This window comes from Portunus trituberculatus, chromosome 50 (assembly GCF_017591435.1).
Source record: "Portunus trituberculatus isolate SZX2019 chromosome 50, ASM1759143v1, whole genome shotgun sequence".
NCBI classification, from domain to species: domain Eukaryota; kingdom Metazoa; phylum Arthropoda; class Malacostraca; order Decapoda; family Portunidae; genus Portunus; species Portunus trituberculatus.
In genome coordinates, this window is record NC_059304.1 from 28,028,569 (window position 1) to 28,055,503 (window position 26,935).

The window sequence follows — 26,935 nt, forward strand, 5'->3', positions numbered from 1 at the left end:
AGAGAGAGATTAGAAATTTTTTTGTTTTTGTATTTGTGTATTTACCTAGTTGTATTTACCTAGTTGTAGTTTTACAGGGCCTGGGCTTTATGCTCGTGTGGCCCCGTCTCCATATCTACACTTATCCAATCTTACTTTAAAAGTGTGCACACTCGTTGCAGACACTACTTTTTCATCTAAACTGTTCCACGTCTCAATACATCTCTGCAGGAAACTATATTTTTTAATATCTCTCAGACATCTTCCCTTTCTCAGCTTTTTACTATGCGATCTTGTGCTTCGGATGTCATATTCTTCTCTCAGGATCAGTTTCTCATTATCCACTTGGTCCATTCCGTTGATCAATTTATAGACTTGTATCAGGTCTCCTCTCTCCTTCTTTGTTCCAAGGTTGGTAGATCCATAGCCTTTAGTCTCTCCTCATATGTCATCCCTTCAAGTTCTGGGACCATTCTTGTAGCCATTTTTGTAGCCTCCAATTTTCTTATGTGTTTCTTTTATGAGGGGTCCACACTACTCCTGCATATTCCAATCTAGGTCTTATTATAGTATTTATCAATTTCTTCATCATTTCTTTGTCCATGTAGTGAAATGCTACTCCAATATTCCTCAGCAAATTATATGTTTCTCTAAAAATTCTATCAATATGGCTTACTGGTTGATTGTTTTCTTCCATCGTCACTCCTAAGTCCTTTTCCTTTTGACTTTCTCCAGTTCTACACCATCTCCCATCTTATAGATTCCCACAGGTCGTCTTTCACTCTTTCCCATTTCCATGACATGGCTTTTGTTCACATTGAATTCCATTTCCCACTTCTTACTCCATTCCCAGATCTTATTTAGGTCTTCTTGCAGTATTTCACAATCCTCCTTTTGCTTTATAACTCTGCACAGTTTCGTATCATCCGCAAACAAATTTATGTAGCTGTTCACTCCTTCTGGCATGTCGTTAATATAAATGAGGAAAAGTATTGGTGCCAATACTGACCCCTGTGGCACTCCGCTTTCTACTGCTCTCCACTTGGACTTCATATCTTTAACTACCGTCCTTATTTCTCTCCCCCTCAAATAATTTTCTATCCATCTCAATGTGCTTCCTTTTAAGCCACCCTTCTCCTCTAACTTCCACAGTAATCTTGCATGTGGCACTTTGTCAAACGCCTTTTTAAATCCAAATAGATGCAGTCAACCCATCCTCTCTCTCTTGTACTCTATCAACTATTCTAGAATAGAAACTCAATAAATTAGTTACACAAGACCGTCCTTTTCTAAAACCAAATTGGCTATTTGATATTAATTTGTTGTCTTCAAGGAACTCGATCCATTGTTTCTTTATTATTCTTTCACACATCTTGCATATTACACTAGTTAGTGATACCGGTCTGTAATTTAAAGGTTCTTCTTCCTTCCACTCTTATATATGGGAACCACCTCAGCTCTTTTCCATTCTACTGGCACTGTTCCATTTTCTATTGAGCATTTTATGATGTTGTATATAGGACTTGCTAGTTCTTCCCTACATTCTTTCAGTATTCTGCCTGAGACTTCATCTGGTCCCATTGCCTTCTCTTCATCCAGTTCCTTCATTAACTCTTTTATTTCAAGCTTGGTTACTTTAATCTCTTTCATATAGATTGTCTCTATTACCCTGTGGCCTCTCAAATTTGGATTCTTTAGTAAAGACCTCCTGGAATTTTTTATTTAATAGTTCTGCCATACTTTTTGGGTCTTCCACCATCCCGTTCTCTCCTTTTAACCTTTCTATTGTTTCTTTTGCCTAATTTTTCCATTTATGAATCTATAGAACAATTTTGGTTGCTCCTTACATTTTTCGACAATATCTTTTTCAAAGTTCTTTTCCTCTTCCTTCCTCACCTTAACATATTCATTTCTCGCTGCCTTGAAGTTTTCCTTGTTTGTTGGATTCCTATTTCTCCTCCACCTTTTCCATGCTCCATCTCTTTTCTCCTTTGCCCTAGCACACCTTGCATTAAACCAATCTTTCTTTCCTTCTTCTTTTGGTCTATATTTTGGGACATATTCCCTGACTCCTGTTTTGTATATTTCCAAAAATAAGTTATATTTGTCTTGCATTGTCTCTGAGTTTTCCATCTCCTCCCAGTCTACGTTTTTAAAATAGTTCTTGAGATTCTCAATATCAGCCTTTCTGTAATTTAATCGGTCTCCTTTGTATGAATCGTCTCTATCTTCCTTTCCTTCTTCTATATCTATTTCTAATATTACATGGTCACTCTTTCCCAATGGGCACTTATATCTTATATCGTCATTCATTTGTATACCCTTGTAAAACTAGGTCCAATCTCACCGCTCATCGTTTCCTCTGAATCTTGTGCATTCCTTTACTCTCTGGTCCATCATATTGTCTATCATTAGGTTTAAGAATCTTTCTCCCAGGCTTCTTCCCCCATACCACTTTCATAATTTTCCCAGTCCACTTCTTTACAGTTGAAATCTCCTACTAATATCACTTTTCTCCTTTCTTTAACGATTCTCATTAGACTCCTTATTGTGTCATCTATCATGTCTTTATATTCTTGATTGGTCCATGAATTTGTTTTTGGTGGCACATATGTTACAATGATTGTTATCTCTTTTTTATTAATATGCATCTTAATATACAATACTTCTGCTTTTCCTTCCCCACATTCCACTTGATTGATCACTATCTCCTTCCTTAACATTATCATGACTCCTCCTCCTCCTTTACCCACTCTGTCTCTTCTCCATACATTATACCTATTATCCAAGACTATTTTGATTTCCTCATTTAGTTTTGTTTCAGCCAGGCATACAATATCTGGATTTTCTTTCCTTATGTAATCTCTTAATTCTAATTTACTTGATAAAACCCCTCTATGTTCGTATACATCATTTTTAGTCTTTTGCCTTTATCATTTTTAGTTAAACTTGTTCCACTTTTTTCTCTTCCTTCTCGTTTATATACCATTTCCTTATCCTGTCTCCTAGAATTCTCCAAAAATGCCTTCTTCTCCTCTTCTGACCTTTCATTATTCTTTTCCTTACTGCTGCTGCCAGTTCATTGTATCTCTTCCTTTCTTCCTCATTTCTATTTTTCTTTATATAGATATCCTTGCAGCCTTCTGTTTCTCTAAGTTTTGTTGTTCTATATAATATTTCTTCTGTTGCTGCTTGTGATTTTAGTAATATTTTAATTGGTCTCGTTTTTCCTTCTTGATATGGTCCCATTCTGTTTATTTCTTCTACTTCCTCTTCCAAGTTCTGCCTATCTTCGTCATTAAGATTCTTCAGTAGGTCTTTGACTGATTTCATTTCTTCTTTTTCTCTTTTTGGTCTATATTTTATATTTTTTTCTTTTATTCCAAATACGACTACACTCTTCTTTTTTTCTGCAATTTCTCTAACTAGATTTTCTTTTGTCTTGAGGACTCCTATCATTTTGTTTGTCATATTTTCTTCTTTTCTTTAAGTTGTTCTTGAATCACCTCCTGAAAATCGGCCTTATCTTTCTTATCTTGGACTCTCCATGCTTGTACTTCTTTTTTAATCACGTTCTGTACTCTTTCCTCTTCCTTGTTTACTAGATCTTTCAGCTTCTCCTTTTCTTTCTCGGCTTTACCTAGTCCTTCTTCCATCTGCTTCTTGTAGTTAGCTACTTCCTTTTTTAGTTCTTCGTTTTCCGCTCTTAGCCTAGCTTCATTTTCTTCCACTTTTCTTATCCTTTCTCTCAGTCTTATAAACTCCATTTCCTGTTCTTTATTCTCTTTCATTTCCATCTTCTCCTTTATCAGTTTATTTAGTTTACATTCAATATTTGACACTCTCTTAAGTAGTGAAGTTGTCGTCGTATCGAACTCTTCAAATACGCGTTTTCCCTCACCGACATAGTCATCATTAGCCCCTTCTCTATTCTCATGTCTGCATTTGGATGGAATATCTTTTTCACTCATTATTCTTTACTAATTGATTTCATGAAGAGAAAAAAAAAATGAGTCCACACTACCTGCCCAGGCCACTGTAAATACTATATAACAGGTGTAGTGAAGATCGGCTAATCGTCGGAACTGCGCCAATGCGTCCGCCCTCTACCGTGTCTCTCAAATGTGTGTGTGTGTGTGTGTGTGTGTGTGTGTGTGTGTGTGTGTGTGTTTTCACGAATGTTACAAGGCGGGACGCATGTAACTTATCTTTCGAGAGGGAGATGGGGAGGGAGGGAATGGAGAGAGAGAGAGAGAGAGAGAGAGAGATGGGAACAGTCTATGCCATTGGGTAATTTTAGACACAAGGCAGGATGCATGTAGCTTATCTGTAGTGATTGGTGGAGACAAGGATGGTGGGAGGAGCACTAGGATTTCAAGGACAGCATACGGCGTGTGTAGTTGGTATCCAACACACTATACGGGACAACTGAACTGAAGAAAGCTCAGAAAAGAAATATGACGTCTACATAGACGTTACCATATATGCTACTGGGGCTTCATGACACCCACATAGGCGTCACCGTATTGAAGGGGTTAAGTTCCAGCAATTTGTAAATGTCACCATTAATAATATCTTGCTCCACTTTATTAAATGTATACTCAATACTACCTGAAAGTAAATGTTTGACATCATCCACATTAATATTTAAATGGCAATGCTCTACAAAGTCTAAAATAATAGGGTCACAAGTAATCTTCTGCCACTCATGTGCAAATTTGTGAAGCCTGCCACCCTCAAAACATTCACTTGTCTGAATTACTGCCGGGATCTGAATCTGCCCCGGCCCCATTTTTTGAGTCCATGTTATGGAACACCTGGGAAGACTGTTGAACATCCCTGTAGGCAGGCTTCCGAAACCCATACAACTGGAACCGAGAGAACCCTCTAAAAGTAGCAGTTTGCCCAAAACCTCTTGTCCTGCTACCAGGTAAGGGCCACATAAAGGGCAGCTCTTGACTGCAATAATAGACTTAATCTTCACAGAATTTTCATTCTGCTTATTGCTCTTGGATACGTCAACCCCAAAAAGGAACAGAGTCATTGGGACTTTCTCAGTGCAGAGATGCGAAAATTTCTGTTTCAGCTCATGCTTCAGAACAAACCTTCTAGCCAGGTTGTTCTTGAAGTTAGCATTGCCCAACAAAGCCAATACTTTGTTGATCATGCCCATTTCCTGGGCTCTTCTTGAGCCACTTTGTCAAAGCCAAAAGTGACTTGGTAATGATAATTGCTGCTTGCAGAATGTCTTTGTTAACCTCCTTCATGCAAAAAATTATCTTTCTTGCTTCACCCCTCAAAGCATCCAAAATTTCAGGATTGCACTCCACTGAGACCAGGGCAGGAAGGCCTCATCACAGACTCATCTTCATAGATCGATTTATGGTCCTCTTCCTGCAAACCATGATCAAACAGAAAGTTGACCATATCTGCCATCTTTTTGTCAGTCTCACCCACAACAACCCCTGGTGGGTCAAACACCTTAGGACTTTGATGTAAGGTCCCCACATGGTACGCCTACAATGTCCTCATCACTACTGGTCTCCACAAAACTGGAGAAACTACCTGGTGAAACTGGGCAAGATGGTCCCTGAGAGAGACCAGCCCTGTTGTTAACTACAGAAAACCGAGAAGGAAAAACACTGGTAGGCACACAAGCCTGTGAAGGTGGGGAAGAGGCCTCCCTGTCTGCTTTGAGCTGATTAATCTCACTTGTCAACTCTGCCAGAGCGTCCAAAACATTGTTGCACTGTGCAGAAAGAACCAAAGCCTGTGTAGCCACAGGTTGTGGGGCAGGAGGCGTTGATATCCACACCCGAAAGGCAGGAACCATGATGAGACAAGTGCTTTGAGGCCGCTTTCACACCAAGGTGGCACGTCGCACATGGCAAGCCACGAAAATGAGCATCCGCAAACATGAAACCTTTCACACCGAAGTGGCGTGGCATGTCACATGTGTCACGTGTGACTTGCCACCCCGGACTGTGATGCCAAATTGTAATGGAAATTTTACTTCAAAACTTATTATTAGACAATGTACTACAGTAATACTCCGCTTAATGAACAGAATAAGGGGTGTCAAAGCTGTTCGTAGAGCAGAAATTTGTTAAGCAAACGTAATTTTCCCATAGGAAATAATGTAAAGATGACGTAAGTCGATTTTGTACGTAACTCGAGTTTTTGTACTTTCAAAGCATATTATCGAGTTTTCAACCAATCATTTTTTATGGTTATTCAGGTAAGTAAAAGGTTATATTGTTATATTGGTATATTATTTACAACTATGTAGGAATATATTGATCAGGGCTGCGAACGCGAAGGACTGCAGGTTGCTGAGAGGGGCGGCCTGAGGCCGCCAGGAGGGTGGGCAGGTCGAATGTTGTGACGCCCAGGGCGGACAGCTGGGAGCTTTGTGGAGTGCGGTAGGAGTAGAAGCGTTATATAAGTAAAAGGTTATATTGTTATATTATTTACAAGTACGTATGTAGGAATATGAAACACAAGCTTGTTTTTGTTGTTGATTAGGGCCGCGAACGCGAAGGACTGCATGTTGCCAGAGGGGTGGACGCCTGAGGCCGCCAGGAGGATAGGCAGGTCGAATGTAGTGACGCCCAGGGTGGACAGCTGGGAGCGTAGTGCAGTGCGGTGGGAGTAGAAGCGTGGGCAGCGGAGCAGGAAATGCAGTAGGAATCAGCAGACAGGCGCAGACGGTGCAAGTGACCTGCAAGTGTCGTGTGGCCCAGACGAAGGCTCCACAGTTGTTATTGATGTGATAGGTGCGTGAGCCCTCAAGGTCGTCAACCTCCCCATTGTCATGGTAACGGGCTTCCCATTTTCTTCTTCACTCCCTTATACACAGCTGCTGCCTCCCTTCTCATGTCTTTTAATTATGTCCACTTTTTCTTGTAGCGTAATGGTTTTCCTTTTCTTAGCATCACTGCTATCACTCAGGAGTTTTCTTTTTGGTGCCATTGAGCAAGATACTAAGATAGTCAGCAAACGCAGATATAGGAACACACTTGCCAGGGGCGACGGTGTGGTGGAACTGAGGTACGTAGAGTGTTATTGTATTCAAGCGTGAGGTGGGCGGTGTGGCGGATAACCACTAGTGATGGCTGGCGGCCAACAATAACAATAAACCCTGCGCTTTACGATTTATAAATTTTCAATTTTTTAAATCTTAAATTGCCTTATAGTGGACTGACGTAAGTGCGAGTTTGACGTAACTCGAGACCGACGTAACCCGGGACCTTACTGTATATATATATATATATATATATATATATATATATATATATATATATATATATATATATATATATATATATATATATATATATATATATATATTTCTATTAGCTTTTTACAAGCCTTGCCCCCAAGAAAGGATTGTTTTGTAATGCATAAAGTGAAATCTTACATGAAATACCCAAAAATAAAGCAGAGATGATGAGATCGGCCACAGACAGCGGAGACTCCGGCGACTTGGCCACTTCTTCTTTTTCTTGTGACCTTTTTAGCTTGGCGTGTTGTCTTTCACCACGATATTAAATTTGTTTACACTCCTCTATTGTCTGCTATAATGAATATCATATCTTAGTATTCATATATGCTTATGCCATGAGGATAACTTGGACTCCGTGGCAGTGAGTGATATTGAATTACTAATGAAATGCCGCGGTATTTTTCAAGAGACTAGACAGATTTGAGCAAGCACATGTGACAACACTGCCTGTGAGAGGGACACGTAGCTGTGTAGGACACTGTTGTCTTTTTGTTGTCAGTTGTCTTTCGTGCGTGCTCTCATACACAACTACAAATATGCCTCTTCCAGACAATGAACTATTTAACATAAAATACCAGATAGCAAAAATTTCTTTCCACATTTGGTACAAAAGCTGCAACTTCTCTTCATCGAGCTCTAGTTGCTTTTCAACTACATAAACATTTTGAGCTTTTATATTATCTTTAAGATACGGATGTATCCAGAATTTCTTCCTTTTTCTTCTTCTGCGGGCGACTATAGTACCAATCAAAGCAACAATAACCTCCTCATCCGATCATGCCATCTTGCGCACTGAAGTAAACTGCCACCCTGAGACACGTGGTGACGTGCTACCTTGCTCTGAAATCACCGTGCCACTCGTCACTTGCCACTTACCACCTGCCATTTGCCACATGCAACGTGCCACCTTGGTGTGAAAGCAGCCTGACGCCCTCCTGATGGCAGTGAAAACTGTACTCTGACTAGAGTCACTGTCCCTGCCGGTAAACTTAATCCTGAGCAGATCCACAGGCCCTCTGAGGAGCAAAAGTAGAGCCACTAGGCACGTTGGCCTGCTCTTCTTCCAGAATTGGAAGATGACATAATAATAGCAGATTGCTTGGGGAAAATGAGGTAAGCCGTAAGCATGTCTGCATGCTTCCAACAGTACCACAAAGGAAAAATATACCCACTTGGAAGGCACTATACCACTCCCAACTTGGATCACAGATAGTAGGCACTGTACAGTGGTACTTCGACATATGAATTTAATTAGTTCCGTGACAATCGTTGTATATCAAAAAAATTATATATCAAATAAATTTTTCCCATAGAAATTAATGGAAATAGAATTCATTCGTTCTAGTGATACGAATTTACTCCCCCAAAAATTAACATGCTTTAAGTACCAACCAAATTTAGATTTAATATAAGATAAATACAATGTTTATTGTATGCATGATATAAATGTACTATATTGCCCAAAATAACAACTTAACCCACAAAACTCGGGACACGTCGATAGATGTTCATCACGCAAAACTCGGGGGACGTTTAGGCGTTTTTGGGCTATATTTTGGCTATTTTCTTCCTGTCTTCTTTGCTTGTGAGCTGGCAACATTCATCTGGAGTAAACATATGCTATACGTACGTCACTGTGTCACCAACTCCCGCGATGGATGGTGATGGTGACAGTGATTTCACGGTGTCCGATTCCACCACCTCTCCTGTGCGCCTTACTTCTACACCTCGGGTCTCTCGCCATGTAGCGCGGAGACAACATTTGAATGAGAGTGGTATCAGAACAAGAGAGAGAGAGAGAGAGAGAGATACAAGGGGCCCGTTTTCTGTCGCTCTAGCCATAGCATATAGAGACTTCTGGTTATTTGCATTGCAAAGAGGAAGAGTTGCTTGTGGGCAGGCAGAACACCATTTGTATTCACTCGTTTATTGAATTTCCAAGTGTAATTAGTATGTGAATACAGACTATTTTGTGTGTTTCTCGCCAAACCTGCTGAGTTAGCTCGAGCGAAAACTCCCAACTTGCATTCGTACTTATCGACGCTGTGATAGAACTTCGTATATGCAGTATGGAGGAGGAATTGGTGAGTTATCCATGCCTTACTATTGGCACGCCACATGACCTGGAGTTTCTCTTTGAACACCTTATGTGTTTTAAATTTAGGTCCTGGGGTTCTCAGAATGATACACCAACAATGGTTTGACTTTACAGTTACTACAAGCGTTAGCGCACAGGGCCAAGTCACAGATGCGCACACCACGTTCATATTTTGCAATTATTTTGTGTTTCATATCCATTGCAAGACTTCTAAGTTTCTTCTTTTCAGCCTTCTTATTTTTACTTTTGGAACCCATGATCACAAGGTCTTGAGTTCACAAACCTTAAGAAAAAAATACACACTGGTGAGGAGCACAGACACATTCATGCACAAAGGATGAATAATGATACACAACACGAACTGAATGTTCGGGTGGACGTGGGTAGCCCAGGGATCGCTGCGCCACCTACCAATGGCTATTCGTATCTTAGAAATATCTTCATATTTTGAGGCGTAAATTGTGTGAAATTTTTCGTTGTATATCAAAATTACTAATGAAATACCGTGGTATTTCATTAGTAATTCACTATCACTCACTGCCACGGAGTCAAGGTTATCCTCATGGCATGAGCATATATGAATACTAAGATACGATATCCATTATAGCAGGCAATAGAGGAGTGAAAACATAAATATCGTGGTGAAAGACAACACACAAGCTAAAAGGGTCACAAGAAGAAGAAGCGGCCAAGTCGCCGTGAGTCTCCGCTTCGTCTATGGCCGATCTCATCATCTCTGCTTTATTTTTTGGTATTCCATGTAAGATTTCACTTTATGCATTACAAAACAATCCTTTCTTGGGGTCAAGGTTTGTAAAAAGCTAATAGAAATGTTGTTCTGTGAACATAAATGCATATATAAGACAGTAACGCCACCTCCAGAGGTGGTGTTCCCAGCAACCTCAGAGCAACCTGATAGCAACCTTGTCACTGTCCCTCCAAGCGTTCATGGAAGCCATTTCGTGGCAGGACGTTGTTAAAGAATTTTGGATCCAGCTCCAGGAGTGCTAGAGACAGAGGCAGGGAGCCAGACAATCACAGTGAAGCTGCCATGTTCGGTCCTTCACCTGACAAATTCAAACCCAGAAAATTTGCTAAAATGGATGTGGTTGTACGTTATGCGGACTTTTTGGTCTAATTTTATATAGTACGTTAATCCAGAAATTCGTTAGACGAACGTTCATTAACCCTTAACGTACGGTGATCGTTTCGGGACGATTGTAGCGTTGCGTGCGGAGAGGTGGGGATCATTCCGGGAATCATGATTTTTCAGCGCTAAACATTTGAATCTTTCCCCGTCACTATTGGTCCTGGGGCAAGTGGAAGTCTCTGGCATCTTTTCTCGCTCGCCTCCTTGAGCCTTGAGACATATGTTCCCTCACAATAGGTCATCTTTTCCCATTTCAAGGCAACATCTGGCAATCCCCGTGACCCGGAGTTAGGAAACGGTACTCCGAGTGATGTTATATCAGTGTTACTTGGTAATGACATTGAGGACAGTGGTGAAAATGAAGATAGTGATTTTTTTTATTGAGACAGAAGAAAGTGAAGACTCCAGTAGTGATTCTGATAGTGATCTGGGAGACAGAGACTAACCCTCACAGCGACGTTCATAAACCTCCTCACGTACTCCCCACGAGCAATGCGCTGGTGTGTGTCCCCCAATGGTTGCCTCTACAGGACTGTGCTTGTCAGCCAAGTCACGTCAGTCCCATTGCTAATAAGAGTTGCCACATTACAATTATTATACAAATCCACAATATGTATTTGTAATATGTGGTTTATTTTTATTTTTCTGTTTTAAACATTATTTCATTTGAGTTTGCATTTTCATGACATGAAAGTTTAAAAGTTCCTACTTTTATATCAAATTCATATGCCCAAATGGAGAGAGAGAGAGAGAGACAGAGAGAGAGAGCGCAGTATTATCTGAGCTTTGGGGGTATTTCTTAGCGGCGGATTCTGCCATGAATTTTTTGCTCTGCAATAACGTTGGTGTGAGAGGTGATAACATGTTGAAAACTACATTGTTGTACTCAGAATAACACAAAGAAATATGCTTTTATAAGAAAAAAATATTTTTAGCATTTTTGACAGGTGTGATTTTTCCCCGCTGTAACAGACGGAAAGTAAATCAATCCCCCGTACTTTAAGGGTTAAGCAGTGTTTTACTGTATACAGTAGAATCTCGAATCTCGATCATAATTGGGACCAAAAATACTGATCGAGATTCAAAATATCGAGATGTGAAGTTAACTTCTTATAGGGAAAAATGTAATTGGGACCAAAGCTTTGGCAACTAACCTATATCAACTACGTTAACCTTGAATCTTACACCTAAAGTACTTACCACATAATACATTACAGTTCATATAATAAATCCAGTTCATATAATGAATCCACTTCACTAGATAATATTCCATTTCTGCCATTAGACAGTTACTTTCATTATAAATACACATGATTCGGCACTGTCCGAGTGTGTTTCCTGTGAATATTTATTTTGCCAATGTCATTGATTTCTTCGCTTCATCTTTCTTGCTTTTTAATGTGGAAATAGTAGACGACCTTGACTGCGCACGCTTGGGGTTTGAATGGCTGGGGGAGGCCACGGGTGACTAATACACACTACACTCCACTAGGTGGGAGAGCAATCGAAACAATCACATCATCATGCACCATGTTTGTTTTGATACAATAAAATGAAAAATAGTGATCGAGATTCGTGTAATTTGATCGAGATATGTGAATCGTGGGTTTTTGATGGTGCAATCGAGATGCGAAATATCGAGATGAGATTGATCGAGATTCAAGATTCTACTGCATAGAGAAACTCAACTGCCATGTGATGTTATAACACGGGAATTTTTTAATGATGGACAGCATCATTTCATAGCAGTAATTTTGTACACAATATAGAGATATGTGCCGCTTTTTAAGCATGTACAATAGCAATAAAATGCAAAAGTAGAGGGTTAAGTGTAGGATGACAGCAGTTTGGGCCCGGATTCATATAACTTTTTGTTAAAGCCTTAACAAGCATTGTTAACTAACAGACTCTAGCAAAAAGTATCTCATGAAGACTGACAAATTCGCTGCTAGCACTAACAAGTCCTAGCAAACAATGTTAGCTAGCAACAGGTTTGTTAACTTATTCCGCTACATTTGGCGGAAATCTGGTAAGTTCTGCATTTTATTCAGCACACAAAACAATGTTTTTGTACTTAAGTCTTCCAAATAGTGATATTTCACATTAATATATTCTCCCTGCATGTTTTCAGTATGTTTCTATGAAAAAAATGTGGGTTATTTCGAATTAAAAATTTGGCGCGAATATTTGGTAAACACTAAACAGCCACAAGCATTGTGCCAGCATGGACGTCCTTGGACCTTCCCCAGTGAAGAAAACAAGGAAACCTAATTGGTCTGAGGACGAGACGCTACTGCTTGTTTAAGAAATACAAAGGAGGAAAATAGTTATCAACGGGAAGTTTTCACCCTTCCTGACAAACCAAGACAAGGAGAAAGCGTGGAAAGAAATTTCTCAAACATTGTACTCTGCCTTCCTTGTAGTAAGGAGAACCGTCCAAGAGTGCGAGACACGGTGGTTCACTATCCTCTCCAAAACAAGGAAGAAGCTGAGTGCACAGAACAAGGAATATACTCAGTCAGGTAAGACACATTCCATATATCATCCATCCTATGACTAAAGAAATATTTACGATAAAATTTTATTTTTGCCCATACCCTCCCACGTGTCCCTATAGTCTTCCTTCTCTTCTAAAACTAGCTTGGAAATAGGTGGAAATGCTGGGTTTCAGTTGAATGATATGAAATACACCGGAAATGTATATTTGTTTATGTAGAGGGGTGAATCTTAAGAAAATTAACTTAACCTAATCTTATCTAACCAGCCTAACCAAACCATCTAAGCAACCTAACCTAAACAAATCTAATCAACCTAACCTAAACTAATCTAATCAACCTAACCTAAACAAATCTAATCAACCTAACATAAACAAATCTAATCAACCTAACTTAAACTAATCTAATCAACCTAACCTAAACTAATCTAATCAACCTAAGCTAAACTAATCTAATCAACCTAACCTAAACTAATCTAATCAACCTAACCTAAACTAAACTAATCAACCTAACCTAAACTAAACTAATCAACCTAACCTAAACTAAACTAATCAACCTAACCTAAACAAATCTAATCAATCTAACTTAAACTAATCTAATCAACCTAACCTAAACTAATCTAATCAACCTAACCTAAACTAATCTAAGCAACCTAACCTAATCTAATCAACCTAACCTAACCTAGGCTAATCAACCTAACCTGAACTAGTTTAATCAACCTAACCTAAACAAATCTAATCAATCTAACCTAACCTAGGCTAATCAAACAACTCAAACTAAATGTAACTTAACTTCAACTTAGGTAACCCGAGACACTAATTAATATCTATAAGATAGGGTATGCATAACTGAAGTAGTTCATGTCCTCCATCCCAAACCCCACATTCCAAAGTACACCATTTGTTTCTATATAGCCTTCAGTCTAGCTTCCTAATCATCTTATCGTGATCCATAGTCATATAATTTTTTTTATTGTTTCAGGAGCTGGTGGTCCTACTACATCTCCCCTGAACCCAGTGGAAATAGTAATTCAGGAAATCCTTGGAGGACGAAATTATCAACACTGCACTATAGTGGGAATCAGTAACAACTACACCAGAGATGTCTTGCAGTGAGTATATGTGTTTTTTTTTTCAGTACTTATATATTATAGCATTTTCAAGGATGACAAGTACTGGGTTTCCTTCCAGGTACTACTAATCCCAGCCTTAAAACATTTACCTGTGCATCATCTATTTGGTCTCTTTATGAATGTTTTCACATGTCACCGTGTTTTTGCCATTTTCTGAACTCTACAAAATGTGCCTCACTTACTGCTATGTTGCAGATAATTTAGTTTTAGGTTAATTTCTGTCTTTCCTCTCTTCCATTACTTGACTGGTAATCTTCCTTTCTCTGTTTCAGTGCAACTAATTAATCATAATGCTGTTTTTCTTGTTTCGTTACCATTTATTACATTAATTACTCTTGGCTTCTCTTGTTTCGTTACCATTTATTATGTTAATTACTCTTGCTCTACCTTTCAGAGGAAGTCAACCCAACTCTGCACAGACGACAAGTCTTGTGGAATTACCACCACCACTCCAACCACTGGCACCTCCTGCAGCTGAAACAGCTCAATGTCTGGAGCAGGAGGAATCCATCATCATCTACACAAGTGATGCTGGTGTGCCTGACAGTGAGGCAATATGTGAAATGGAGGACAGTGACAATAGTGAAATTTAAGGACAGAGAAATGAAAATGAAATCATGTAAAGCAGTAATAGAAGCTGCAAAAGCAAAAATAAAATACTATGAACTTTTATGTGAAAAAGAAAATTTAGAAATAACAAAATTAAAGAAAGAAATAAACAAATAGTGTAATACTAAATGTGTTTGTGTGTGTATTTACCTAGTTGTATTTACCTAGTTGTAGTTTTACAGGGCCTGGGCTTTATGCTCGTGTGGTCCCGTCTCCATATCTACACTTATCCAATTTTTCTTTAAAACTATGTACACTCTTTGCTGATACCACTTCCTCACTCAAACTGTTCCAAGTCTCAACACATCTTTATGGAAACTAAATTTTTAACATCTCTCAGACATCGTCCCTTCCTTAGTTTCTTACTATGCGATCTTGTGCTTCTAAAGTCATATTCTTCTCTCAGGATCAGTTTCTCATTATCCACTTCATCCATTCCGTTAATCAATTTATAAACTTGTATCAGATCCCTCTCTCTTCTCTGCTCCAAGGTTGGTAGATCCATTGCCTTTAGTCTCTCCTCATATGCCATCCCTTTAAATTCTGGAACCATTCTTGTAGCCATTTTTGTAGTCTCTCTAATTTTCTTATGTGTTCTTTTTATGGGAGTCCACACAACTCCTGCATATTCCAATCTAGGTCTTATTTTAGTACTTATCAATTTCTTCATCATTTCCTTGTCCATATAGTGAAATGCTACTCCAATATTCCTTAGCAAATTATACGTCTCTCTGAAAATTCTATCAATATGGCTAACTGGTTGATTATTTTCTTCCATTGTCACTCCCAAGTCCTTTTCCTTTTTTACTTTTTCTAGTTCTACTCCATCTCCCATCTTATAGATTCCCACTGGTCGTCTTTCACTTTTTCCCATTTCCATGACATGGCTTTTGTCCACATTGAATTCCATCTCCCATTTTTTGCTCCATTTCCAGATCTTGTTTAAGTTTTCCTGTAGTATTTCACAATCCTCTTTTTGTTTAATGACTCTGCACAGTTTCACATGGTCCGCAAACAGATTTATGTAGCTGTTCACTCCCTCTGGCATGTCATTTATATATACGAGAAAGAGTATTGGTGCCAATACTGACCCCTGTGGCACTCCGCTGTCTACTGTTCTCCACTTGCACTTCATATCTTTAACTATCGTCCTTATTTCTCTCCCCCTTAAGTAATTCTTCATCCATCTCAATGTGCTTCCTTTTAAGCCACCCTTCTCCTCTAACTTCCATAGTAATCTTTCATGTGGCACTTTATCAAAAGCCTTTTTTAGATCTAAATAAATACAGTCAACCCATCCGCTCTCTCTCTTGTACTTTATCAACTATTCTAGAGTAGAAACTCAATAAATTTGTCACATGACCGACCTTTTCTAAAACCAAATTGGCTATTTGATAATATTTTGTTGTCTTCAAGAAACTCGATCCATTGCTTCTTTATTACTTTTTCACACATCTTGCATATTACACTAGTTAGTGATACCGGCCTGTAATTTAAAGGTTCTTCCTTCCTTCCGCTCTTATATATGGGAACCACCTCAGCTCTTTTCCACTCCACTGGCACTGTTCCATTTTCTATTGAGCATTTTATGATGTTGTATATTGGACTTGCTAGTTCTTCCCTACATTCTTTCAGTATTCTGCCTGAGACTTCATCCGGTCCCATTGCCTTTTCCTCATCCAATTCCGTCATCAACTTTTTATTTCAAGCTTGGTTACTTTAATCTCTTTCATATAGACAGTCTCTCTATTACCCTGTGGTCTTTCAAATTTGGATTCCTTAGTAAAGACCTCATGAAATTTACTATTTAACAGTTCTGCCATACTTTTGGGTCTTCCACCATTCCGTTTTCTCCTTTTAACCTTTCTATTGTTTCTTTTTGTCTTATTTTTCCATTTATGAATCTGTAGAACAATTTTGGTTGTTCCTTACATTTTCGACAATGTCCTTTTCATAGTTCTTTTCTTCTTCCTTTCTCACCTTAGCATATTCATTTCTTGCTGTTTTGAAGTTTTCCTTATTTTCTGGATTTCTGTTTCTTCTCCACCTTTTCCATGCTCCATCTCATTTCTCCTTTGCCCTAGCACATCTTGCATTAAACCAATCTTTCTTTCCTTCTTCTTTAGGTCTATATTTCGTGTGTGTGTGTGTGTCTGTGTGTGTGCTTACCCTTAAGTTATTTAGCTATTAGATGTATCATATAATTATAAGTACAATATTACAAAAATCGCTCTTGTATCTGTTTCCTTCTACATAATGATATTATGATCACCTATATGTTATAAGAACTTCCTCCTTCCAAAACACAGTGACTTTAAAAAATAGAACTTAAATATATAGGATAATTTCAAACTCATCACCACATATTACAAAAACTATTTTATTATTTCTGCACAAAGAAGGGTAAAAAAAAGTCGTCTTATAAAAATCCACCGTCATGCTCCTTTTTTCTTATGTGAGAGAGGCACTCCTGCTGGGTCTGGTGTTCAGAGGCAGAGGAACCTTCATTGGACTGGTACCGCAGCCTTACTCATCAACACTGGAAAGTGAAAGAACGGATTTTTACCTTTGTATGTAGGAGTTTGGAACAGAAAGACCCACTAGTGACGTGCATCAGTGCCTCAGGCACCTCAGCTGGAAGCAACAATGCTTACAGGCATGATTTACAAAACATCTAATGTTTTATAAATTTAATTCTCTTTTCCGGAAAGGTGGGCACTAGTGTATAGACGAAGTGACTGTAATCAGATTATCTCGTATGACATACCAGTGGTGGAGTGTATGAAAATAAACTTACTTGAAGTGGACGTATGCAAAGTGATCCCTTCGGGCTTGAACTCCTCGTGCCACAGGGCCTGCAGCTGCGTGGTATGGGGCAGCCTCATCATCCTCCACTTCTTCAGCACCATCATCACAGTCATCTGCATCAGGTAGAGGAATGCCCCTGTTCTTGCAGAAGTTGTGCAGAATAGCGCAGGCATAAATCACCTTGCAGACCTTGTCGGGGGCAACACGGACTTCACTGTGCAGGACATGAAATCTTCGCTTCCATTGCCCAATCCCTCACTCAACCACACTTCTCGTTCTTTTGTGAGCTCTGAAAGAAAAATGAGACGCTGACTACACTCACATTTTAAAGTGTTACTAGTTATGCAGGTTAACTCATAGCAGAGATTAGAGTAATTTGAGAAAATATACTTCAAGTGGCAAACATGATTAGGCTATATCATAGTCTTAAAATACATAGGCTATCTATCACTATCTCTATACTATCCTATAACTGAGCCTAACCTAATCTAACCTAACTTAACTAAACATAACCCAATCCAACCTAACCAAACCTTCCCTTGTCACATCACTTATAAGTAGGAAAACTGAATTAATACATATACTATTTGGAATGAGGAGTTAGGAGAATGTAAAGGGCTATTTCTGAGCAAAAGAGGGTTAGACTATACCAGTCTTGAAATAATTAGACTATCAATATCTCCATATTATCCTCTAACCTAATCTTATTTCAATTAACCTAACTTAACCTAATCTAACCTAACTTGTCTAAACTTAACCCAACCTAACCTTTTAGCATTATTTTATAAGTAGGAAAATTGAATTATATAATACATATATTTGGCATGAGAGATTAAAGGAATGATAAAGGATATTTCTGAACAAAATAGATGTTATATTAATATGAAACATGTACAATTATCTCAATAAATTGCTTACCTGTTGTAATTGGCTTGAGGGCCTGCTAGCTGACGATTTGTATATGGTGTCAGGAGCCACTGCTTGAATGGATATCCACTGTCCCCAAGGAGATGGCACGGTTGTGGCACATAATTATCCTCAAATAACATTTTGAGTCCAGATTCATCCAGGATGTGGGCATCATGCACTGATCCAGGCCATTTTGTTACTATGTCCAGGATCTTGTAGGTGGCATCAAACACTATCTGAACATTGATGCTATGGTAGCGTTTCCTGTTCACATAGGCGTACTCATCATCTTTGGGTGCCACAATCCGCACGTGGGTCCCGTCAATCACGCCTTCTACTCCAGGAAATCTGGCTATAGCCATGAACTCCACCTGCTTCCTCTGAACTTCTTGTCTAGTCAGTGGAAACTTCACAAACTGATGGAAGACACGAGGGGCAGTCAGTGCAGTGATTGTTTGCCAAATCACACGGCTGATAGTTGGCTGTGACACACCAAAATCATCTCCACTGCACAGCTGCATCTTGCCAGTGGCTAAATAACGAAGAGTTATAGCCACCTTCAGCTCTGGAGAGAGTGCTTTATTTCGGCAAGTTTGACTGTGCAGTTCGTCCCTCACCAAGTCTGTTACTGCTACGATGCCAGCTCGATCCAGACGGTATCTTCTGATGAGCTCAGCATCACTGAAATCCCAGAATATGTCCTTCCTATCACGAAATTTTCGCCGTTGTTGTTGTCGTGCTGCCATGGCCACTCGCTACTCGGTACTTGTTAGTGTTTGTTAAGGCGCTAAAAGTCCTCGGGACCACTTGTAACTTAACAAGGCCTAACAAACATTGTTAAGCACTTTTTAAGGCTTAACAGTTTCATGTATCGCTTTTACTGTTAACGTTTGCCTAACAAGCTATTTGTTAAGGTTACGAGTAAATTGTTAGCACTAAAAGTTATGTGAATTCCAGTCCTGTAATATATATTTTCTTATATCTGAGGGTCATTAGGTAAGGGCAAGCATAAAAAAAACGAAAGGCTTGCTGAGATGCCTGACACTGAAGAAAAGTCAAAAGTTTAATCTAAATTGGAGGATAAGTGTCTTGAAGCTTCCCATTTGAAGGAGTTCAAGTAATAGGAAAGGGGGAAAATAGAGAAGGAGGCAGGGAATTTCAGAGTTCACAAGAAAAAGAATAAATGATTGAGAAAGTGAACATATTAAGAATGAGAAAGTTGAAAACTTTATGCAAGGAGGTCATAGGAAGAGTATAAGCATGCAGGTAGCAAGATAAGAATAGCTGTTAGTGTGAAAATAACAATAGAAGATAACAAGATATCCAACAGCAGTGAGAGGCTGAGGACAGTGAATCAGGGGAGAGAAGTTAATTAAATAAAATGCTCTCAATTCCACCCTGCCTAGAAGAATGGTATCAGTGGAACTCCCTCATATACATCCCTTGCAAGTTTTGTGCCTTCTTGGTTCCAAAGGTATAGCACTAAACTACTATGGGTTTCACTGGCCGTGTTACACTTTTTTTCGCAAATAATTCCTAAACGAATTGTCGGATCAGTATGGTATTTCAACACCCCATAAAATGCTCTCAGTTCCACCCTGCCTAGAAGAATGGTATCAGTGGAACTCCCTCATATACATCCCTTGCAAGTTTTGTGCTTTCTTGGTTCCAAAGGTATAGCACTAAACTACTACGGGTTTTCCTGGCCGTGTTACACTTTTTTTCGCAAATAATTCCTAAACGAATTGTCGGATCAGTATGGTATTTCAACACCCCCCACCTAATTTATGGCCCACATAGCATATTTCTATACAGGCAACCCCCGCTTAACGAAGGGGTTACGTTCCTAAAAAACACTTTGTTAGGCGAAACTTCGTTAAGCGAAACGATTATAACAAGTTTAACCCCTGATTTGAACTTCCATTGAGAGTAAGCAAAGCGAGAGTGCATCATAGTACAGTAAAAGGTTTAATGAAAGTAAAAATTATGAAGTTAAACATTTAGGTAGTTTAATTTAAGTCAGTATAATGTACACTAATGTATGTATGTACGTAACTTTATAATGTTGATAATCTTAACTTTATGAAGGGAGGAAGAGTGAAATGGGAAAGACATTAACCGGCAACCTGTGGAATGTAAACAAAGTGCGCATCATGGTACCGCACACAAAATTTATGTACCACATTTCCACAAGGCTTTCCATTTTATCCATTGTAGAGTCACGAGTTCAGGGGGTTCTTTTAGCTTTCAAGGAAGATGCGGTCTCACCAGCCTTCTTAATAGAGTCTGCTGACTTGAAAATAGTAGACAGTAGATGGAGTCAAGATGGTGGCAAGCAATGTTATCAGTTTTCTGGCCTCTCTCTTGTCTGTGAATAATACCCAGCTTCACTTCGAGAGTAAGACACTTCCTGGTCTTCTTAGGAAAATTAGGCCACATTGCAGGGCGTTTTGGTGGTAAGTTGAACTAGGGAAGATGAGCTGCTGGTGACGCTGTTATGTTTTGACTGAGGAGTGAGTGGTACGCGTGATCTTGATCTTGATCTTGATGCTACAGGTGATGCAGAATTTCTTCTGAGTCAGGCCTTTGTATCGGCAGCGCCTGTGTTATCCACTAGAGGCTTGATCTTGATCTTTATTCTACAGGTGTCTCAGGATTTCTCCTGAGGCAGGCCTTAGTACCAGCAGCTCCTGGTGTATTCAAAAGGCTGTCAGCTTGCATGATACGGTGGGGCTTTCAAATTTGGAAAGAATTACCTGGATAAAACTTCGTTAAAGCGAGTTTAGTGTTCGTTAAATGAGCAGATGGTAGTAAAACGAAACCTTCGTTGTAGTGAAATTTCGTTGTGTGAACCTTCGTTAAACAGGGGTTGCCTGTATTTAAGAAGGAGTTTACTTGTGTATATTAAGCCGAAGCCAAGAAGTCATGTCTACACATTCAGAGGATGTATCCCCATCCCCCAAACACCCCCCACTCCCCAAACACCCCCACCCACCCATATTTTCCTATTCCATCCTCCTTCCATATCCCTCCCTGTCTCCTCCTTCTCCCCCCCTCATTACTCATTTTCCTGCCTCTTCCATTAATATGCTATACCGTTTACTTTATGTACTGTACTTATAGCTACATATGTAAGATATGTATGCATCTAATTAATGCAGTGTGTGTGCAGCTTTCGATATTACTTGGCATGTAACCTGGGAGTACTGCAACCTCTCATGGAGGCAAAACGTATATCACGTTCACTGCTGTATAACATCATGTTTACGCAAATGTAGTAGGAGGCAAATGTACTGTACGTACTTAGGGAAACAGAAGCCTGCAAGGATATCTATATAAAGAAAAATAGAAATGAGGAAGAAAGGAAGAGATACAATGAACTGCCACCAGCAGTAAGGGACAAGAATAATGAAAGGTCAGAAGAGGAGAAGAAGGCATTTTTTTTTTAGAATTCTAGAAGACAGGATAAGGAAATGGTATATAAACGAGAAGGAAGAGAAAAAAGTGGACCAAGTTTAACTAAAAATGATAAAGGCAAAAGACTAAAAATGATGTATACGAACATAGACGTGATTTTATCAAGTAAACTAGAATTAAGAGATTACATAAAGAAAGAAAATCCAGATATTGTATGCCTGGCTGAAACAAAACTAAATAAGGCAATCAAAATAGACTTGGATAATAGGTATAATGTATGGAGAAGAGACAGAGTGGGTAAAGGAGGAGGAGGAGTCATGATTATGTTAAGGAAGGAGATAGTGATAAACCAAGTGGAATATGGGGAAGGAAAAGCAGAAGTATTGTATATTAAGATGCATATTAATAAAAAAGAGTTAACAATCATTGTAACATATGTGACACCAAAAACAAATTCATGGAACAATTAAGAATATAGACATGATAGATGACACAATAAGGAGTCTAACGAGAATCGTTAAAGAAAGGAGAAAAATGATATTAGTAGGAGATTTCAACTGTAAAGAAGTGGACTGGAAAAATTATGAAAGTGGTATGGGGGAAGAAGCCTGGGGAGAAAGATTCTTGAACCTAATGATAGACAATATGGACCAGAGAGTAAAGGAATGCACAAGATTCAGAGGAAAGGACGAGCCGGCGAGATTGGACCTAGTTTTTACAAGGGGTATACAAATGAATGATGATATAAGATATAAGTGCCCATTGGGAAAGAGTGACCATGCAATATTAGAAATAGATTTAGAAAAGGGAAAGGAAGATAGAGACGATTCATACAAAGGAGACCGATTAAATTACAGAAAGGCTGATATTTAGAATCTCAGGAACTATTTTATAAACGTAGACTGGGAGGAGATGGAAAATTCAGAGGCAATGCAAGAGAAATATAACTTATTTTTGGAAATATACAAAACAGGAGTCAGGGAATATGTCTCGAAATATAGACCTAAAGAAGAAGGAAAGAAATATTGGTTTAATGCAAGGTGTGCCAAGGCAAAGGAGAAAAGAGATGGAGCATGGAAAAGGTGGAGGAGAAATAGAAATCCAGCAAATAAGGAAAACTTCAAAGCAGCGAGAAATGAATATGTTAAGGTGAAGAAGGAAAAGGAAAAGAACTTGAAAAGACATTGTCAAAAATGTAAGGAGCAACCAAAATTGTTCTATAGATTCATAAATGGAAAAATTAGGCAAAAAGAAACAATAGAAAGGTTAAAAGGAGAGAACGGGATGGTGGAAGACCAAAAAAGTATGGCAGAACTATTAAATAATAAATTCCAGGAAGTCTTTACTAAGGAATCCAAATTTGAAAGGCCACAGGGTAATAGAGAGACAGTCTATATGAAAGAGATTAAAGTAGCCAAGCTTGAAATAAAAAAGTTAATGAAGGAACTGGACGAAGAGAAGGCAGTGGGACCGGATGAAATCTCAGGCAGAATACTGAAAGAATGTAGGGAAGAACTAGTAAGTCCTATATGCAACGTCATAAAAGACTCAATATAAAATGGAACAGTACCAGTGGAGTGGAAAAGAGCTGAGGTGGTTCCCATATATAAGAGCGGAAGGAAGGAAGAACCTTTAAATTACAGACCGGTATCACTAACTAGTGTAATATGCAAGATGTGTGAAAGAATAATAAAGAAACAATGGATCGAATTCCTTGAAGACAACAAATTATTATCAAATAGCCAATTTGGTTTTAGAAAAGGTCGGTCATGTGTAACAAATTTATCGAGTTTCTACTTTAGAGTAGTTGATAAAGTACAAGAGAGAGAGGGATGGATTGACTGTATTATTTAGATTTAAAAATGGCGTTTGATAAAGTGCCACATGAAAGATTACTATGGAAGTTAGAGAAGGGTGACTTAAAAGGAAGCACATTGAGATGGATGAAAAATTACTTGAGGGGGAGAGAAATAAGGACGATAGTTAAAGATACAAAGTCCAAGTGGAGAACAGTAGACAGCGGAGTGCCACAGGGGTCAGTATTGGCGCCAATACTTTTTCTCGTATACATAAACGATATGCCAGAGGGAGTGAACAGCTACATAAATCTGTTTGCAGACAATGCGAAACTGTGCAGAGTCATTAAACAAAAAGAGGATTGTGAAATACTACAGGAAGACTTAAACAAGATCTGGAAATGGAGTAAAAAATGGGAGATGAAATTAAATGTGGACAAAAGCCATGTCATGGAAATGGGAAAAAGTGAAAGATAACCAGTGGGAATCTATAAGATGGGAGATGGAGTATAACTAGAAAAAGTAAAAAAGGAAAAGGACTTGGGAGTGACAGTGGAAGAAAACAATCAACCGGTAAGCCATATTTATAGAATTTTCAGAGACGTATAATTTGCTAAGGAATATTGGATTAGCATTTCACTATATGGACAAGGAAATGATGAAGAAATTGATAAGTACTAAAATAAGACCTAGATTGGAATATGCAGGAGTTGTGTGGACTCCCCATAAAAAGAAACACATAAGAAAATTAGAGACTACAAAAAATGGGTACAAGAATGGTTCTAGAATTTAAAGGGATGACATATGAGGAGAGACTAAAGGCTATGGATCTACCAACCTTGGAGCAGAGAAGAGAGAGAGAGGGGATCTGATACAAGTTTATAAATTGATTAACGGAATGGATGAAGTGGATAATGAGAAACTGATCCTGAGAGAAGAATATGACTTTTGAAGCACAAGATCGCATAGTAAGAAACTAAGGAAGGGACGATGTCTGAGAGATGTTAAAAAATTTAGTTTCCCGCAAAGATGTGTTGAGACTTGGAACAGTTTAAGTGAGGAAGTGGTGTCAGCAAAGAGTGTACATAGTTTTAAAGAAAAATTGGATAAGTGTAGATATGGAGACGGGACCACATGAGCATAAAGCCCAGGCCCTGTAAAACTACAACCAGGTAAATACACACACAGATAAAGTTCTATCATACATATATATGAACAAAACATCTGTACAGAAGACTCGTATCTTGTAGGGTACGCAGAAATATGCACACACACACACACACACACACACACACACACACACACACACACACACACATATATATATATATATATATATATATATATAGAGAGAGAGAGAGAGAGAGAGAGAGAGAGAGAGAGAGAGAGATAGAAAACGGCCCAGCTTGTTACCACTCAGCTCCCAACCCAAACCATACAGTGCACCCGATGTGTCACTAGTTCCCCGCGCTTTTCAAAGCCCACGAAGTTTTGTAGGCCTATTTCTTGCTCTATTTATTTATTTACAGATTCAAAACTTCGGTATTACTGCATTTTGGATGTTTGCCATTCATGGCATACAATTCGAAATATATTTTTTCTGATATGGGAATGTTTATATTTTAGGCGCACCAAAGCATTCAGCAGTTAGGAATTAGCAGTTTAAGGGTTAAAAAGTGATGTTGCAAAACTGACTGCTAAGAGGGCTCCTCCTCCACAACTTCAACAAGTGAATTTCCAGGCGAGCACTTCAGGACTACAACCCACAGTTTCGCCCGCTGCTTTTTCGGGACTCCAGTAGTGAGGACGGGGAGGTTAAGGAGTTTTCGCCGGGCAGCAATATTTTTGTATCATTCTCTTTGATTATAAGTAAAGTACTTTTGAGAACTTTCTGGGCTGGTCCACCACCATGTTTGTGGGAAAGGACATCTTTACATCCTTCTTCATGCCATTTCCTCACCAACACACTCACTGTCTTTTCATTAACACTAGTTACATGGCTTACTTCTCAATTTGTTTTCCCACTCTTATGCAACTCTACCACTCGAACAATGTCATCATGGCTCATATATTTCCCAGGCACTGTACAATGCCACAGTTTAACACTATAACTCAAGCAAAGACAACCAACCGTTTTATGAGCGGGGCCAGTAACCAATTGTCAGGTCAACCTTACCCTATGACAGTAATGCAAACATTAGATCTGTTAATCTTTCAATTTCAAAGCATGTGAGGTGCTAACCTACATTGCCATACAGTTATTTTTTCCTGGCCCATTTTTCAGACAGTAAGAGAATTTTGGGTAATATTACATGCTGGTTGCTGAAAGTTATAACGTCATTTGGCATTGACTGTTAAGTGCCTCCCAGGAGGGGTTTTCTAGCATTTTAGGGGAAAAAACTTCTCCACTTGAAAGTTTAGGGTGACCAGGGAAGACTGAATGAAGAAAACAAATTTCTTAGATTTCTCAGATATTCGTCAAATTTCACTCCGGGACTGGACCCTTAAAATCATCCTCTTCAGTGAACACTGACTGAGAGCTTCTGTCGAACACCTCAGCCATCTTTTTAGTGTCATCAATAATGTCATCACCAACTTTTATTCTGCTAATGTCTTCTTTATTCTTTAATTTTCCATTTATATACAGCAATGCTCTGCTAAACGAACAGGATAGGGGGTGTCAAAGCTGTTTGTAGAGCGAAAATTCGTTAAGGAGACGTAATTTTTCCATAGAAACAATGGAAATAAGGGAGATACGTTCTGGGGTGCTCCCCAACATACCACATGGGTTAAAAAAAAATTATACAGGGTGCAGCAACATAACTTCCTTTTTCCAAAAGGCAATAAAACAAGATGTATAAATCAGAAAGGTTTTAATTTTGTTTCATAATGATAGTACATATTTAAGGTTTTGTTTCACACAGTTTTGAAAATCATATCAGGTAGGTGACGTCCCCCATTGTCCATACACTGCATAAACCAATTTCGGGTGTTTGCCATGACCCTCACCAGCGTATCAGCGGGTATATTGGCAATTTCTTCTCGGATGTTGGCCTTCAAGTCTGGTAGGCTTCTTGGACGGTTGACATAAACACGGGATAAAAATCACAAGGTAACAAATCGGGGGAACGGGCTGGTCAATCCAAATCGCCCCTTATTGAAATGAGGTACTCCGGAAAGTGTTCCCTCAAAACAGCCATTCATGCCCTTGAAGTGTGAGCCGTTGCTCCGTCCTTTTGAAACCAAATATCGCCTAG

At 39.0% G+C, this 26,935-nt stretch overlaps 2 protein-coding genes across 3 annotated transcripts in view; one reads left to right on the plus strand and one right to left on the minus strand.

Annotated features, from left to right (window-relative positions):
• Window positions 1–26,935, plus strand: part of LOC123500123 (prenylated Rab acceptor protein 1-like) — a 362,787-nt gene that overhangs the window by 71,696 nt on the left and 264,156 nt on the right. The gene's annotated exons all lie outside the window — the stretch shown is intronic.
• On the minus strand, window positions 16,792–19,264 carry LOC123500124 (putative nuclease HARBI1). The gene is made up of 2 exons (XM_045248793.1): window positions 17,546–19,264; window positions 16,792–17,287 (listed from the first exon to the last, which is right to left on the minus strand). The coding sequence occupies exon 1, from the start codon at window positions 19,209–19,211 to the stop codon at window positions 18,471–18,473; it is 741 nt and encodes a 246-aa protein (XP_045104728.1). The 5' UTR covers window positions 19,212–19,264; the 3' UTR covers window positions 16,792–17,287; window positions 17,546–18,470.